The following is a 17,023-nucleotide window of genomic DNA, read 5'->3' as shown; positions in this document are numbered from 1 at the left end:
TCTACTCAAACTGACTTCCAACATCCACCAGAGACTTCCAAACTGCCCAGACCTACTGATTCAAGAGGGCGGCAAAGTGTTACATCCCAAAGTTCTCACACTGCAACTCACAGCGTGGCGGATCGCCTGCTAAATAAGATCCTGCTGAACGAATGCAAACCATCTATGAGGCGTAACTATGCCAGCAAATGGAAGCGGTTTGTGTCTTACGCAAAGTCTTGTGGATTCCATCCAAAACAGGCCTCTATACGGGAGGTCTTACTTTACCTGATGAGCCTGAAGACATCACCCTTGTCTAATGTTTCCATACGGGCACACCTGGCGGCTCTCTCTTCTCGGCACCCGGGCTGGGACGGTAGGACACTGTTCTCCCATCTTTCCTGTAAGAGTTTATTGAGGGGACTTACGAATCTATGCCCTCTGGTACGCAAGCCTGTGGAACCCTGGAGCATTTCTCTGGTCCTCTCGGCTCTAACAGAACCACCGTTCGAACCACTGCATTCTGCGACAATTAGACATGTATCCTTGAAAGCAGCCTTTTTAGTGGCCATCACCACTCCTCGCAGGGTAAGTGAATTGACTGCCCTCCGTATGGATGTGCCATACGCTAGGTTCTACCCAGGTTCTATATCCTGCGTCCGGATATAACCTTTGTACCTAAAGTAGTTTCAGATTTCCATGTCAACCAAGATATTGTTCTACCTACCTTCTTCAAATCTCCCTCCACACCTCTGGAGAAGTCTCTCCACTCGCTGGATGTCCGCAGAGCACTGCTGTATTACCTATCCAGGACCAAAGCATTCCAAAAGACTAAAAAGCTCCTGGTTTCCTATAAGGGCTCTACTATGGGTCAAGCGATATCCAGACAACGTCTATCTCATTGGCTCGTGGAGACCATTCGCCTGGCCCATTCGATACAGAAAGTACCAGCCCCCAGATCTATCAAGGCACATTCCACAAGGGTGTTTGGCGCTTCTGCAGCTTTCCTATCAGGAGTATCCTTCTCTGACATTTGTAAGGCTGCTACCTGGTCTTCCGAAGAACCATTTGTGAAACACTACGCCATTGATCTGCTCTCCGCGGCAGAGGTGAGCTTTGGGAGAGCTGTTATAAAAAGGGTGTTACAATAATCACTGCTCCTGCCTCCTTTTGGAGCTAACTAAACACCCATTCTAATAGATTCAATGGATCCCGTACCAGATAAACAGGTTGTTCACCTGTAACTTATGATCTGGTAGAGATCCGTTGATATCCATTAGACCCTCCCGAACCTCCCCTCTGCAGTGGACTGTGGATCTCTCCAGTAGAACTCGCCATCTTTTAGACTGCTTCGGCAGTCTCCAAGGAACTGAGCTGCCTGTGCTTCCTCCCGCCTTAAATAGCCACGTGGGGCGGGGGCACAGGCGCCGAAAAGGAGCTGTAATAACTCGACACCGAGAGGCTTCCGCGCAGGTGCAGAACCCATTCTAATGGATATCAACAGATCTCTACCAGATCATAAGTTACAGGTGAGCAACCTTTTTTTTAAAAAAAAATCATTAAATTGTTACTCTTTCTTAACAAAATTAGAGCCTTCCCTTCTCTGGATGTTTTTAAGAAGGACCTGAAAACATACCTGTTTAGTCAGTCTTTTAGTTTATAGTTTTAAAGTTTTCAGTTTTGGAGTTTTTATCTGTACTTTAAACTGTTTTAATTGATGTTGTGTTTTTAGATTGTGAACTGCCCTGGGACTTTCATGTGGGGCAGTATAAAAATGTATTCAATAATAAATAAATAAAAATACTCTTTCATGTATTGAATTTCAGTTGCCCAGACAGTAAGATAAAGCCACTAGGCCCAATGCTTTTGAATGGACTGACAAAACTGATTAATGAATATAAAGAGGTGAGTCGAAAGGATCCTTATAACAACCGATGTTTATTGTTTTTTAAGTCTAGGATGTTATTGGATATTTTGTTGAAAAAAATTATTGAATATGCTGTAGTTAGCACCTACAAAGAAACTGTCAAAGAAAATATGTTTGAAAGTAGCTGAGGAAGGATTTGTTTTCTGGATTATGTAAATAGCCAGCTGAGGGTATTTTGGTGGAAGTGTGATGCTCTTTTGAAACTTCTGTGTGATGCACGTTTATATTGAAACATAAATTAGACTCATATACTCATGTAAATCCTCATGGTTGTGGCCAATGGTCAGAATCCCAAGAGCTTCTGTAGTTGCACCAAGGGCTTAAGCATACCTGATGTGGTTTTTTTGTTTTGTTTTGAACAGCAAATCTCTGTGCCAAGCTGCTTTAGAAAATTGTATTTTCAAAAGCAGGTTGTCATGAAGTGTTGGAGGCTGCTGTTTGAGAACTGAGAAATATGGGAGGGAAGATTTTTGTTGGGGATGAAGCCTAAATGTGAGGTTCCTGAAGAATCCTAAATGAATCCATCTGTCATGACCCTTTCTGCTCATCTTATGTTTTATAATTCAAGGATCCCAAACTGCTGTCAGTGGCCTATTCAGCTGTTGGAAAACTCTCCAGGTAACAGAAATGCATTAGACTAATAAGATGTCAGTTGGTTTTTCCAAAGCAATTTGTTACTCTGTCAGCAGGCAAGCAAGTTAGCTTACCACACCACATGTCAATTTGTAATGGCACATAGAACGTAGAAAAGAATTTATCTTTTGACAGCCCTAAGGTTGTTAAATTATATTTGTGGGGGGTTTATTGAATGCTTGGGGTAATCTGTTTTAAAATGAAAAACCAGGCATTGAGTTGAACAATGATTTGTCCTTTGCATAGTTTCAAACTCTGCCAACTAAGCAATCTTGGAGCACAGACACTGGTGGCAAGCTTAATGAGTTTTGTATATAGAATTAAACTTCATAAAGTCTATCAAATTGACCTTCCTATATTATATTATAATTACCTGGTTTTTGAAATTTTTGTGATTATTAGATTGAGTATCTTCCCACTGGTGGTTGCAGGTAATTTAGATCTATATTATGAATTCAGATGTATTTCTACTTACCTCTATTACTGATACCAGAAATTAACTGTGCTGGTTGAGCGCTACTGATGCATAGCAGCTAAGAGGCTAATTATAAACCAGAAAGTTTGAGTTCAAATATTACCTGCTAGGAACTCATTAGGTGGCCATAGAGAAACCAGTCTCTCAGGCCAGGCTCTCATTTTTCCAATATGGGGTAATAATACTGCATATGTATGTATCTTGCTTCATCCTCATAAATGGCTATATTTTAAAAACCTTGACATTTCATTTCAGCCGAATACCTCAGCTGTTCACCAAGGACCTGGCTTTAGTCCAACAGTTTTTTGAAGCTCTCTCTAAGGTGGGTGACCTTTTCTTACGAAAACAGTATGTGCAGATACTCCTTGTTTGGTAAATAGTAGGTAAATAGTGACTGGTAAATAGTAGAGACTGGTTTCCTGAGGTTGTTTTAATGGTGCTTTTATCTGCTATATTGTAGTATATTTTATATGTGGTTGTTTTTAATGTGTGTCTATTGTAGGCTGCCATGAAGCCTGTGGCTTGCAAGGTAGAGTAACAAATCTCTTAAATAAAGCGTATCTTATTTCAGGAGGAGCCTGATACCAGACTTGCTATTCAGGAGGCCTTGTCCATGATGGTTGGAGCTTACACCAGTTTAGAAGGGGCACCACGTACTCTTATGGAGGCACTTGTGGCCTCAAACCTAATTAAGGTATGTCAACGAAGTGAGAAAGTTGTATAATGAATGGTTGAATATTATTGATCCCTTGCATGTGCCAAGACTTACGTTAATGAATCCCATTCGCTTTTGAATACAAAGTACAACTACAACAAATATTTACTGCAACAAATATTTCTAAACCGCTTTTCAACAAAAGTTCCCAAAGCAGTTTACATAGAGAAATAAAAATAAATAAATAAAGATAGATCCCTGTCCCCAAAGGGCTCACAATCTAAAAAGAAACATACGATTGACACCAGCAACAGCCACTAAAGAGATGCTTTGCTGGGGCTGGATAGGGCCAGCTGCTCTCCTCCTGCTCAGTAAAGAGAACTACTGCTTTAAAAAAGTGCCTCTTTATTCAGTTAGCAGCTGAGTGGCGGGGGCAACTTTGCTCAGGAGCTGAGTGGTGGGGGCAGGGTGAGTGGGGGAGTAATGTTCTTCTTCATAATGGAGTATAGAAGGAATCCCCATTATGAGTACCTTGTTTTATCTCCAAGGTGTATTTTCCAAGTTGGTAAAAGTTATGTAATTGATATAAAACCATGTGCTCAAAACCAGTGGTTGAACTGATACTTGCCTTGCTTGAAATGTGTTAGGCAAAATAGGGAAAGCAGCAAGAACAGTCGTAGAAATGTCTGATTTTGCTCCCTTCCAGTAAAGGAAAGCTAAAGATTTTGAAGTGACTCCTTTCAGTCAACTGAAGTATAAATAGGATATTGTTTCTGCAGTTGGCTTTCTGCTTTGGGTGCATCTTTCATGTTCATATATGTTTAAATGGTGTTGACATGGACCTGATGATTCCCCCTTCCCTTTTATTTTTTTAAAGCCGCAAGTTCAAGTACGTCAGGTGGCTGTAAAATTTGCCAGCACAGTGTTCCCTCCTGATCACATCCCTTCAAGATACTTGCTGCTTTTAGCTGCAGGCGATCCGTAAGTTTAATTTTGCATTGTGTGCTGGATTCAAAACAGTGCAGAAGTTTCCTGATATGCTTGCTTTTACTTATTTACCATTATTACAATGGTAGACTTGCGACTTCCTTTACACCTGTTTTAGGATGCACAAGTGAAGCTGTGATGAAGAAATTGTTTCTAATGTTATGTTATTGTATCTTAATAATTGGTACCAGTGAATTTACTGCAGGGTGGAACAATGTCACTGCATCACTTGTAATAGAAAGCAGGTTGTACTGCTCTGCTGGCACAGCTGTATATGTGCCATGTTCAGTACCTACTTGCTTCTCCAGCAAAAAAAATGGTGTGTAGAGCATTAAGACTGTTGAGTAATGTGGTTATGGGATCTTTTCATTCCCAGCCTACAGCAGTTATTTTGCCCCACGAGCTTATAATCTAAACTTTGACCAATAAAAGAAGAAGAATGGATGGAAGAGGCAAGGGTTGAATGTGAGCAAGTGATAGCTTGCTAGACTTCTGCGACTGGAGATAAAAATTGGTGTTAATCTTTAATCACTAAACCCGAGTGCTGCCGGTTAGCGCCTTTTGTCCTGCATTGCATTTTTAGGGTATGTCTGATCTGGTTAAGTAGGTTTCGCTAATGGCAGAACTAGTAGATCTGGATTGTGATCCGTTGAGCTCCATAAGAAATGTGTTCGATGCCTGTGCAGAATCCCTTGGTGTGGAGTACCACAGCAGCTCCTTGTGGCATTTCAGCTCCACCCCACATGACCATGTGGCTGCTATTTCAGGCAGGAAGAATGCCACTCCCTCAGTTCCTTTTCAACCGCCGTAGTGGTCGGTCACTCGGTTGCTGCAGCTCCTCGTTTTGGTTCCCTCAGCATCTGTTTTGAGTTCTAAACAAAAAACAAACAAACATACAAATAATTGGACTGTTTTTTCAGGCTACGACTTCAGGCAATGGACAACAACAACGAATATGGATGATCCAAAGAAACGGAAAACAAGACCTTCAAATGCAGGCCTAAGCTGTCTTCTCAAGATGGACACAATCTATGCTTGATCTGCCTTAGTGCACAACACTTCAACATGCAAAGTCTGCATGTCTTTTTCGAAACAGACTAGACTCAATAGAGAGCTCTGTCTGCGAGTCGCCTTGTATGACAACGCCTTAAGTCCCCCAGCTCCTTCGACATCTAAGGAAGGAGCAGGAAGGATCAAGTCTCCGGGATCAAGGACTGCACATGTTCAGTCTAAATCCTTGTTGCCTCTGTTTAAATCATTGAAGCCTCCAAAGAGATTGAAGGATAGAATGGTGGAGGAGGCGGCTTCAGAACCATCGAAGAAAAAACAAAAGTCCTCAATTTGGGGGACTTCATCACCTTTGAGTCTCCAGGACATCGTCATAACGAAACCTTCCATAACAAAAGCTTCAACACCGAGAATATCAGCTCAGGGCAACCCTTGATGGCGGAACATCCTTCGATGCTGAGGCATCCCTCAACATTGACCAAATCCCATGGCTTTTCGACATTGAAGCCTTCGAGATTGACAAAGGGTCATAAGAAGACTCTGATGCCTCAGCCGTGGGTGCCAAAGCCCTAGATACCAAGGCCATCGAAACCAACTCCTGCCTCGATACCAAAATCTTTATCGGCACAGAGAACAACATCAATCTTGCTGGCCACGGCACATATACAGTCTCCTTTTATACCCATTGTACTGGATGTGGGCTTGACTCTGATGGAATCCAGGCAAATCACTCCTCGACACCAGGAGCCTGTAACCTTCGATGTCGAAGATGATGACAATGAAGATGATCTGGAGGGGGATACAGGCCTTGATCCTACAACTGCGCAAACCCTACTCTCTGTACTAGACTCAAATACCAGCACACTGTCCATGCCAATCTTTAAAAGGTTTTTTTTGCCACAGACAGAGGACCAAACTCAGACAACATCATCAGGAATGGTGGCTTGCACAGCTGGACCTAAAAGATGCTTACTTTCACATTGGAATTTGGGAAGCACCAAGGAAATACCTGAGATCCACAGTAGGCAATTCAATCTACCAGTACAAGGTTCTACCCTTTGGCCTCTGCACTGCCCCATGTGTATTCACAAAGTACATGGCAGCAATTGTTGCACACCTAAGGACCAGAGGAGTTGCATTCTTCCAATTTCTAGACAATTGGCTTCTAGCATTCAGACACAAAGGCGAGTTACATTCTCAGATATTGTATCTGTTGCAACTTTTCCAAGAGCTGGGTAGACGTGAACTGGAAAAAACCCCTTGTAGAACCGGTGACAAAAATAGCCGATATACGGGCAATCCTAGATAACCAAGCAGGAAGGGCATACTTACCTCGGGAAAGATTCCAATCCATCAAGGAGCTAATCCATGTTTTTATTGTGCAACCAACTCAACATGTTTGAAAGATTCAGTGTCTCCTGGGCCTGATGGCCTCCTGCGAAACAACAGTCCATTATACTCATTTACAAATGAGGACATTACAGTTATGGTTCCTCTTTGTTTTATGTCCAAATCTGGACATCCTTCTGCCAAGACTAACAATCCCTTCACAGGTCATCCAATCACTAAGTTGGTGGTTGCATCCGGAAAACCTTTTGCAGGGCGTCCCATTCCAAACGCAAACTCCTACAGTGTGGGTGGCAACAGATGCTTCCATGACAGGATGTGGAGGTCACTGCAACAGCAACAGCAACAAGATGTAGAGCCAATGGAGCTATCGCGAAAGGCAGCTTCCTATCAATTTATTGGAGCTTCTGGCAGTTTTTCAAGCAATGAAAACCTTTCTACCTATGCTGAAGGAGCAAACAGTAGAAGTCCAACTAGACAATACCACTGCAACTGCGTATCTCAACAGACAAGGAGGAACAGTCTTGAGATCTCTATGTGCCTTAAGCATCCAACTCTGGCACTGGTGCATCCGCAATCACAGCCATCCTCAAGCAATTCATATAAAAGGGAAGGACAATGTGTTAGTGGACTACTTGAGTCACACATTTCTACATAGGAATCAACATGAGTGGGAAGTGCAAACGAGACATTTGACTCAAATATTCAGATCCTAGAATTGGCCACAGATAGACCTATTTGCAATGGATAGGCTTCTAAACTAGATTATGCTAAACCAAAGGAAGCCATCCACTCGGAGAAACTATGTAGGAAAGTGGAAAAGGTTCAAAACCTAGGCATCCTCTCATGGCTTCTGCCCTTTAAGGGTATTGGTCAGACAGATACTTCTATACATCACTGAAGACTGAGGGCATGTGTAACATTTCAATCAAGGTACATTTGGCAGAGCTTTCAGCAGTGCAACCAGGTTGGGATGAGAAGTCAGTTTTCTTCCATCAAAGTAGCAAGAACTTCTTGAAGGCCTCTCTAACTTATTCCCACCAGTCAATCAACCTGTAGAATAATGGAGCATCTCCGTAGTTCTTTCAGCATTAACTGAAATTAAAGCCTTTTGAGCCTTTATCCTTGGTAAGCCCAAAATTAATCACTTTAAAGACTTCCTTTCTCGGTTGCTGCAATCAAGACCATCTCGATGGGTTATCCCCCTCCTGTGCTCCAAGGCAGGACTATGCTAATTAGCTGAGAGATAGATGTCTCTAGAGCCTGAGGGAGATGACCCTGCCCAGTTCTTACAGTCCTGTGTTGCTCCAGGCAGACTTTCTCTTCTCTCCGATCTTCCCCTGAATTTGTTTATCTTTTACTCTGCTTTGCTCCCTCAATCCTCTCTCCTCTCCCCCTCTCCTCCTACTTCTCTAACTGTATGGAGCGTGCAGGAAGGCTTATAATGTGTCTGTTCCTGCAAGGAGAATGAGGAGTGTGTTCCCCAGGGACACGAGAAGGCCCAGATCTCCACCACCAGTCGTGTCCTTGCTGGCTTGCACAAAGCTGTCCGGCAGGACGCAGCATGAGGTCACAGTCAGTCTCCTGCCCTCGGGCCCGAGCCTCAGCGTAAGGCGACATGCAGGCCTCAGGATGTGGTCGCAGCCAGTCTCCCGCCCTTAGGCTGTGAGTCTGCGCGTGAGGTGACGTCCGGGGAGGGAAAGGCAGGCAGAGGCTTGAGAGCCCTTCTTCCTGCTAGAGAGCGGCAATCCCCCGGCTAATCCACTCCCAAACTCAGGTGGAGTCCTGAGGGAAGCGGGTGCAAAGGAAGAGGTGGCAAGAGGCCTTGCGGCAGCAACTCTACATGGAGACAATATGCAGCCTGCAATAAAAAGCCCGCCAAAAACGACAGCGCTGCGAAGAATAAAACAACAGCTGAGGGAACCGGACAAAGCAAAAACGGTGAGCTCTTTCCATGGGGCGGGCAGCTCAAAGGTGGGTCCCCCCCCAGCTAGCCTACCAGCTTACCTAATTAAGCCGGTTTAAACAAACAAACAAACAAACAAACAAAAGCCCTTGATTCTCTGTTCCTCTGAATGGAGCATCTTCGGCATTAACTGAAATTAAAGCCTTTTGAGCCTTTATCTTTGGTAAGCCCACAATTAATCACTTTAAAGACTTCCTTTCTAGTAGCAGTCACTATAGCCTGAAGGGTGAGCAAGCTCACGCCACTGCATATGAACAAGCCGTACACAAGGTTCTTCCCAGACAAGGTTCTTGTGTGTCCTGACAATGCTTTCCTACCTAAGGTGGTATCGGATTTTCACCTGAACCAAGATATTGTACTACCAACCTTCTTTAAAGAACCTGCCACCCCACTAGAGAAGGCACTTCACTCCCTGGATGTCAGGAGGTCTTTGGTATTCTCTCTAGCAGAAACCAAGCCCTTTCGCGAGACAAAAAGACTTTTCATCAAGGGAAAAACAAAGGGCCACTTCATATCCAGACAGCGCCTGTCACACTGGCTGGTGGAACTGATTCTACTAACATACAAGTATCAAAAAGTAGAGTCACCTAAATCAATAAGGGCACATCCAACGAGGGCCTATGTGGCCTCAGCAGCCCATTTATTTGGCATATCTTTCAAAGACATTTGTAAAGCAGCAACGTGGTCATCTGAGTTGCCCTTTGTAAAACATTATGCCATTGACTTGCGCTCTGCAGCGGGGGCAAATTTTGGGAGAGGTGTACTAAAAAGGCTGCTACAGTAACTACTGCTGCCTCCTCCTAGAATAGCTAACTAAACACCCATTTCTAATGGAGCTCAACCAATCACCCATACCTCCCCACTGCAGTAGTTCAAGTTTCTGTAATAGAACTCACCTGGTACTTGCTGCAAGGACGGTCGCCTGCTCCGGTGGTCATCCAGGAACTGAGGGAGCGGCGTTCTTCTCTCCTTAAATAGCAGCCACTTGGTCACATGGGGCAGGGCTGAAATGCCACAAGGAGTCGTGGGTGCTCCACACTGAGGGATTCTGTGCAGGAGCAGAACCCATTTCTGATGGATGTCAACAGATCACTGTCAGATCATCAGTTACAGGTAAGCAACCTGTTTTAATCCAGTTAAGAAGATGATACATGTTAGAAAGCTAATGGGTTGGGGCACTTGCTATGGCTGTGACCAAAGAAAATGGGAATCCTAAAAATGGATTTTATAAAGCAAAAACATAAGAATGGTGATTGTTTCAGAAATAATGAAGTAGGGAAGCAAATAATTCTCCCAGCTGGTTGCACTGGAGTAGTCCAAACATTGTTTGTGAGTAGGAGCATAATGGTTTAAGAAGCTTGTCTTAGGCACCAGTGTCTGCAGTACAGGTAGACGGTGAAATCACATGTGAGCCGTTTTATCCAGCTTGCTGCTCATCAATTCCTTTTTCTCCTTGAAATTTAAAAGCAGCTCTGCTGGATCAAATGAAATTTTCATTTAGTCTAGTGTCCTGTTGCCAATGGTAGCTAGTCAGATAATAAAAGTAGTCATAATAAGCAGGGCATGAAGGCAGTATCCCTCTGGTGTTGAGAATCAGATTACCTTTGAATATAGAGTCCTGTTTAGCTGTCCTGATTAATAGCCATTGATAGGCTTCTCCATAAATCTGTGTAATCTTTTTAACAAGCAATTTCTACTAGTGTCTCTTGTCACTTCCCTTAGAAGTTAATGAGGCAAAAAAGGGTCTAACTCAGAGTTCTTCTGACATCAGTCCCTCTTGTCATACTCCATCTAAGTTAGTGGCCATTGCCACATCTTGTGTCAATAAAATACCATTGGATGTGCTGCATCATCATCATCATCATCATCATCATCATATTATTTATTTATTTATTTATTTATTTACACAGTCAGGCAGGTGTTATTGACTGATTTGTTTTATCCAGACATCGAGTCCTTTCCAAGGACCTGCGATGACTGAATTTTATTGTCAGTTGTTATAGATATCGTCGCAGAATATAGGCTGTTCCCAGTAAAGCTGCTTTTTGTAATTGGCTGATGGTTATTTCTGTGGCCCCTATGGTGTTGAGGTGCTCTTCAAGGTCTTTTGGAACTGCACCCAGGGCGCCAATTACCACTGGGATTATTTTGGTCTTCTTCTGCCACAGCCTTTCAATTTCAATTTGTAGATCTTTGTATTTGGTGATTTTTTCTATTTCTTCTTCTGCTATACTGCTGTTACCTGATATTGCTATGTCGATTATTTTGACTTGTTTTTCTTTCTTCTCGATTACAGTTATATCTGGTGTATTGTGTGGCAGATGTTTGTCTGTAGTTGGAAGTCCTGTAATATTTTTCCAGCTTCATTTTCTACGACGTTTTCAATTTTGTGGTCCCACCAATTTTTGGCTGCAGGTAGCTTGTATTTTTTGCAAATGTTCCAGTGTATCATCCCTGCTACCTTGTCATGCCTTTGTTTGTAGTCAGTCTGTGCGATCTTTTTGCAACAGCTGATTAGGTGGTCCACTGTTTCATCTGCTTCTTTACAGAGGCATGACAAGACAGCAGCAATGATACACTGGAACATTAAAAAAAAATAAGCTACCTGCAGCCAAAAATACATATGGTATGCATTGTGTGGAGAAAAGTACTCTGTCCTAATCAGTTTTACTGGGTGACTCCCAATTTCTGCTGCTGTTATAAAAGAGGATGAATTTCTCTCTCTGAAAAATGCAGTACATAACACCTCAAACTCAAATTCCTTCATTCAAGAAATTAATTGGATGAGTCGGGGAGTGAGGTGGAGAGTATGTGTATCTGTGCATGTGCGCAAATTTAAAAGTATGTTTTCATTTTTACTTTTTGAAAGACGGGAAGAGGTACATGGAGAGGCACAACGCGCACTGAGAACATTTCCTGGTAAAAATGAAAAAGAAAGTGCTGGCAAACAGATGCCTTCCTTCCCAGAAATGGTCCAGTATATTCAAGAAAAGGTACAGAACTTCAGCTTAAATCTTCCCCACTTATGGTGGTGATCAGATTGTTTCCCCTCCTCCCTTGCAAGGGAATGGTCTGAAGGCACATGGCACAGTTCTAATGCAGTATTTATTTATTTATTGTTAAATGTATACCCCGCCTTTCATTAAGGCGGCTCACAATAAAATTTAAAAACAAGGTTATAAAAAGACACATTAAAACATTGAGCTAAAAATATATAAAAAACAAATCTGATTTAAAAAAAAAAACAAAACACAAGCATAAAACCAGTACAAAATACAAGAAGCAGCAGAGACGATCATATAAAAACCTGGGTAAAAAGCCATGATTTGACATGCTTTCTAAAAACTGTGATGGAGACTGAGGAGCGGATACCCACTGGGAGAGCATTCCAGAGTCTGGGGGCAGCAACAGAGAAGGCCCTGTCCCATGTGCACAACAACCAAGCCTCCCTCATTGTGGGCACCCGGAGCAGAGCCCCCTCAGATGACCTCATCAAGCAGGAAGCAACCCTTGGGCGCAGGCGGTCCCTCAAGTATCCTGGGCCCAAATTGTTATGGGCTTTAAAGGTCAAAACCAGCACCTTGAATTGGACCCGGAAACGAACTGGCAGCCAGTGCAGCTCTTTCAGAATGGGTGTGATGTGCTCCCACCGGGCAGCTCCAGATAAAACCCTAGCTGCCGCATTTTGCACTAGCTGCAGTTTCCAGATATTCTTGAAGGGCAGCCCCACGTAGAGTGTGTTACAGTAATCCAGCCATGACGTGACTAAGGCATGGGTAACTGTGACCAGATCTGCCTTCTCAAGAAAGGGACGCAGCTGACACACTAGCCGAAGCCATGCAAAGGCACCCCTGGCCACCGCCTCCACCTGAGCTTCCAAAAGTAGCTAAGTAATGGGAGATCACCTAGAAAAATATACATAAATGTCTCTAAGCTCTTAGAGGACAAGTAGAATATAAATGTGAATAATAAACCAACAGCCTAATAAATATATTTGGTAAAAGCTTAGATGCTACTGATGCAAGTCAGCAAAAGGTCTCTTTCTTAGGAATATCTAGATAATTGATCTAGATCAGTGTTCTTCATTGCAAGGCCTGCAAACCAGTGGTGGCTTCCATTGACCACTTCCATTAGTGTGGCTCTCTCACTAATGATGTATTATGCTTTATTTGAATAATAATAACAGTGCGCTGTGCACGTCTTCCAAAATAGCTCTGAGGCTCCAAGGGGCTACGTTTCTCTCAAGGGGGTCTCAGGTACTGGGAAAGGCTCAGCACTGTGCTGAGGTCAATGTGGTAGGCAATGATTTTCACGGTTATTTTTTGTTTGGCCAAAGTGGTTCTTTTAAAGTGGTGGCTCTCATATATTTAACTGTCCAGCAACAAGGAGTGGTGGCTGTGCACTGCTTATTGTCTCTTCAGGGTGTACTAAACTAATTGCTCTCTAGGGTAATAGAATATAACTAGCTGGACTGGGCATAGAGCATCTGTGCCTCTAGTTCTCCCCATCCTTCCCGCCTGCCCTCTGCGGTTTTCTTTCCCTCCCCGCCGGCTGCTGCTGTTTTCTCACCCGGCGCTGCTTTCTTTCCCTTCCTCCTGCCCGCCATTTTCTGCCCGCCCACATTGCTGCCACTTTCTCTCTCCCCCCCCCCGCCTGCCGTCACTTTGTTCCCACTCCATCTTACCTGCCTCGCCTGCAAGCCTGTCTGCTGGAGCTTTCCTCTCCCCCTGCTGGCAGCTTGCTTGCTAACTCTCATGAGAGCTGCCACACATGCAATTAGTGACAGGTACGCCTTAGAGAAATCTATCTATCTATCTATCTATCTACCGTATTTTTCGGACCATAGGACGCACCTGACCATAGGACACACCCAGTATTAGGGGCCGAATCGGCCCAAACTATTGCCGCCGCCGACCGCCCGCCCGCCCTCCCTCCCTCCCAGCCACCCCCGCTGCCCCCCCACCTGATTAGGGGCCGAATCTGTTTGCGAGCTCCTCTCTGCTTCTCCATTTATGGGTCCCTGATCGGCCTACAAGGTTAGGACTCGGGCAGCTGGGAGGGCGGGCGGGTGGTCGTCGTCGTCGGCGGCAGTAGTTTGGGCCGATTCGGCCCCTAATCGGGGGGGGGCTGCTGGGAGGGCGGTCGGGTGGTCGGCGGTGGCAATAGTTTGGGCCGATTCGGCCCCTAATCAGGTGGGGGGGGTGACGGGGGCGGCTGGTGCATACCCCCACTGGACAGCATTCGGACCATAAGACGCACCCTCATTCCCCCCCACTTTTTTGGGGGGGGAAAGTGCGTCTTATGGTCCAAAAATACGGTATCTTTTCTGTATTTCACCCACTTAATTTTTTTCTGAAGTTTAGGGGCTCCTGGCAGAGTTGCTGCTAATAATAATACACTGATATTTGTTCGGGGGCATGTTCCAGAACCCTGGGGCAACCCTAGAGAAGGCCCGGTTTGGGGTAGCCACCAAATGAGCCAGTGGTAACCTCAACCAGACCTCCCTGATTATCTTAATAGGCAGCAGGGTTCATAAAGAAGGTGCTCTCTTAAATCGACTAGTGGTGTGCATGGTACCGGTGCCTGCCAGTTCGAAGGCAGGGGGGTATAACCTTAAGGATTGGGCACACATGCACCTAACGTGCACATGCGTACCAGTTACTACCGGTTCGAGGAGGCGATGGGGTAAAAAGGAGGTACTCTGCTGTCCCACCAGACTGTTTTAAAAGGCAGTGCTGGCAGGGCAAACATGGTGGTGGGGTAAGCGCAACCTCCCCAATCCTTAAAGTTATCCCCCCTGCCTTCAAACCAGCCGAACTGCTGGTCTTTCAAACCTGTTTGGGGGCCCTTAAAAGGACCTCCGAACAAGTTTGTGCACATCCCTAAAATGGACCCAAGCCAATCAGGGCTTTATAGGTAATAACCAGCACTTTGTGTATTACTCTAAAACGTATTGGCAGCCAGTATAGTTCTCTTAGAATAGGAGTAACTAGCTGTGCCAGGCGCAGAGCATCTGTGCCTCCGTCGGTCCGTTTCACCCCGCCCCGTGCTTTCCCCCGCGCCCCTCCCCCCCAATGCTCGGCCCGCTTCTCCCCCCATTGTGCTTTCTGGTTGGTCCACCTGCCTGCCACCTCCTCCCACCCACCCCCTCCTCCAGCCCGGCTTCTAATTCCCTGAGGCCAGGCCAGCCTCCCGCCACTTCCTGCTCCCAGCCCAGCCCAGGCTGGCCTGCTGCTTCCTGCTCCCAGTGGCCATCCCGCCGCTGCCTCCTGCTTCCAGCAGCTGGCCCACGAGGCTGGCCTGCTGCAGCCTCCTGTTCAGCCTCCTGTTCCTGGCAGCTGGCCTGGCCCACCACCACCGCCACCATTGTCTCCCTGTCGCTATCCCCCAGGCAGCTGCTCTTGCGAGAGCTGCCATACATGGAATTAGCGACGGATATGCCTAGGATAAATAAATATATAGATGTGGTCTTGTCGGGTGGTCCTGGAGATGAACCTGGTTGCCGCATGGTGCAGCATTCTGCACCAATTGTAGTTTCCAGACTATGTACAAAGGCAGCCCATCACAGAGTGCATTGCAGTAGTCAAGCTTGGATGTTACCAGCATATGCACCACTGTTTTAAGGTTGTTTAGCTCCGGACATAGCTAGTGTATCAGCCAATGCTGATAGAAAGCCCTCCTGGACACCACCTCAAACTGAGATACCAGGGTGAGATTTAGATCCAGAGGTACTCCCAGATCACGTACAGTACCTGTTCTTTCAGGGGAATGTATCCCCATCTAAAACAGGCAGATTTAAACCATTTCCTAAGTTTCAACCTCCCAGTGAGTACCTCCGTGTTGTTGGGATTCATCTTTGGTTTGTTCTCCCTCATCCTGTCCATTATGGATTCTGGACAGGCATTTAGTGAGGTTAAGCCATTTCCTGATGAAGTTGATAGTTCCAGAAGTGGAACTAATGTAAAGCAGTGCATGTCCCAAAGGACTCTCAATCTAAGTAGAAGGTAGACATCAGCAACAGTAGACAACTGTTAGACAGTTGATCAACAGTAGATCATCAAAATAGACAACAGCAACAGTCACTGGAGTTGTGGGCTGAATAGGGACAGTGCATTGCATATCAAAGAATCACCATTTTGAAATGTGTGCCTTTGACCAGTTAGTAGGGGAGATATTCTCATGTTAGTCCCTCTTCCAAAGGAAGATAAAGGTGTTCATAATTTTGGGGCTCCTTCATTAACATACAAGCTTAATTGTTTTAGGGGGAAAATGAACATGGGAATATCTTAAGTGCTTTCTGATTCTTCTTAAAGTATGAAGCATTTTAAGAATAATCCTGTCATCTATAGGTTAGGATGAGTGACTGGAGGGGCATATTCCAGATTACTTCACATTTACCTTTTACTTTGTGCCACCTTAAGAATCTAAATGCTTAAGAATCTACATAAAGACTGTCTACTTGGCCTTCAGGTGTGAAGGACATTTTAAACTAAAATTGTCCATGGTTAGTATCGCTACACATATGGCGGATGCCTCCCTAATTCACTGGAATGCTGTGAGGATAACAAACGTTTCTAATGATCTTACAAGTGGGACGCATTAGATGTTGCTGTGGGACAAGTGGGACGCATTAGATGTTGTTGACTTGAATCCATGCAAGTCCTAAATGGTGTTGGATAATACATTTTTAATTGCACTATAATTATATTTGTGCTGTGGGAATGTTATCCGATGCTGCCAGAACTTTGGCTAGATATGTTTTTCTTTTTACCATAGGCCTCTCACAGGATGAAAACTCCTGCTAAATATATGACTGGAACTACAGTCATGCCTTTCAACCCAGCTACTTTTGGAGAGGTATGTGTTCCATGTCCACTGAGGCAGCCAGACGTGACCGTGTATAATTCCAGTTGTCCAAACTCTTAACTGCATGATACTGTGATGCTTGTAGAAGTTCTAAGTATATATTTCCCTGCCAACAATATCAAATGGAAAACAGTGGGCTTTCTGATGTATTCAGGAGATGGTTGTCAGTGGCTCACAATG

The 17,023-nt window shown here is 44.7% G+C and overlaps 1 protein-coding gene across 2 annotated transcripts in view; it reads left to right on the top strand.

The window, feature by feature from the left end:
• Window positions 1–17,023, top strand: part of ECPAS (Ecm29 proteasome adaptor and scaffold) — a 139,680-nt gene that overhangs the window by 39,175 nt on the left and 83,482 nt on the right. For both annotated transcript variants that reach the window (XM_053296388.1, XM_053296389.1), the window contains exons 12-18: window positions 1,806–1,884; window positions 2,475–2,524; window positions 3,270–3,336; window positions 3,586–3,708; window positions 4,547–4,650; window positions 11,847–11,970; window positions 16,754–16,834. In XM_053296388.1, coding sequence (XP_053152363.1) covers window positions 1,806–1,884; window positions 2,475–2,524; window positions 3,270–3,336; window positions 3,586–3,708; window positions 4,547–4,650; window positions 11,847–11,970; window positions 16,754–16,834 — 628 coding nt within the window. The remainder of the gene's footprint in view (window positions 1–1,805; window positions 1,885–2,474; window positions 2,525–3,269; window positions 3,337–3,585; window positions 3,709–4,546; window positions 4,651–11,846; window positions 11,971–16,753; window positions 16,835–17,023) is intronic.

This window comes from Hemicordylus capensis, chromosome 2 (genome assembly GCF_027244095.1).
Source record: "Hemicordylus capensis ecotype Gifberg chromosome 2, rHemCap1.1.pri, whole genome shotgun sequence".
NCBI classification, from domain to species: Eukaryota; Metazoa; Chordata; class Lepidosauria; order Squamata; family Cordylidae; genus Hemicordylus; species Hemicordylus capensis.
This window is presented reverse-complemented; position numbering and strand designations above follow the sequence as displayed.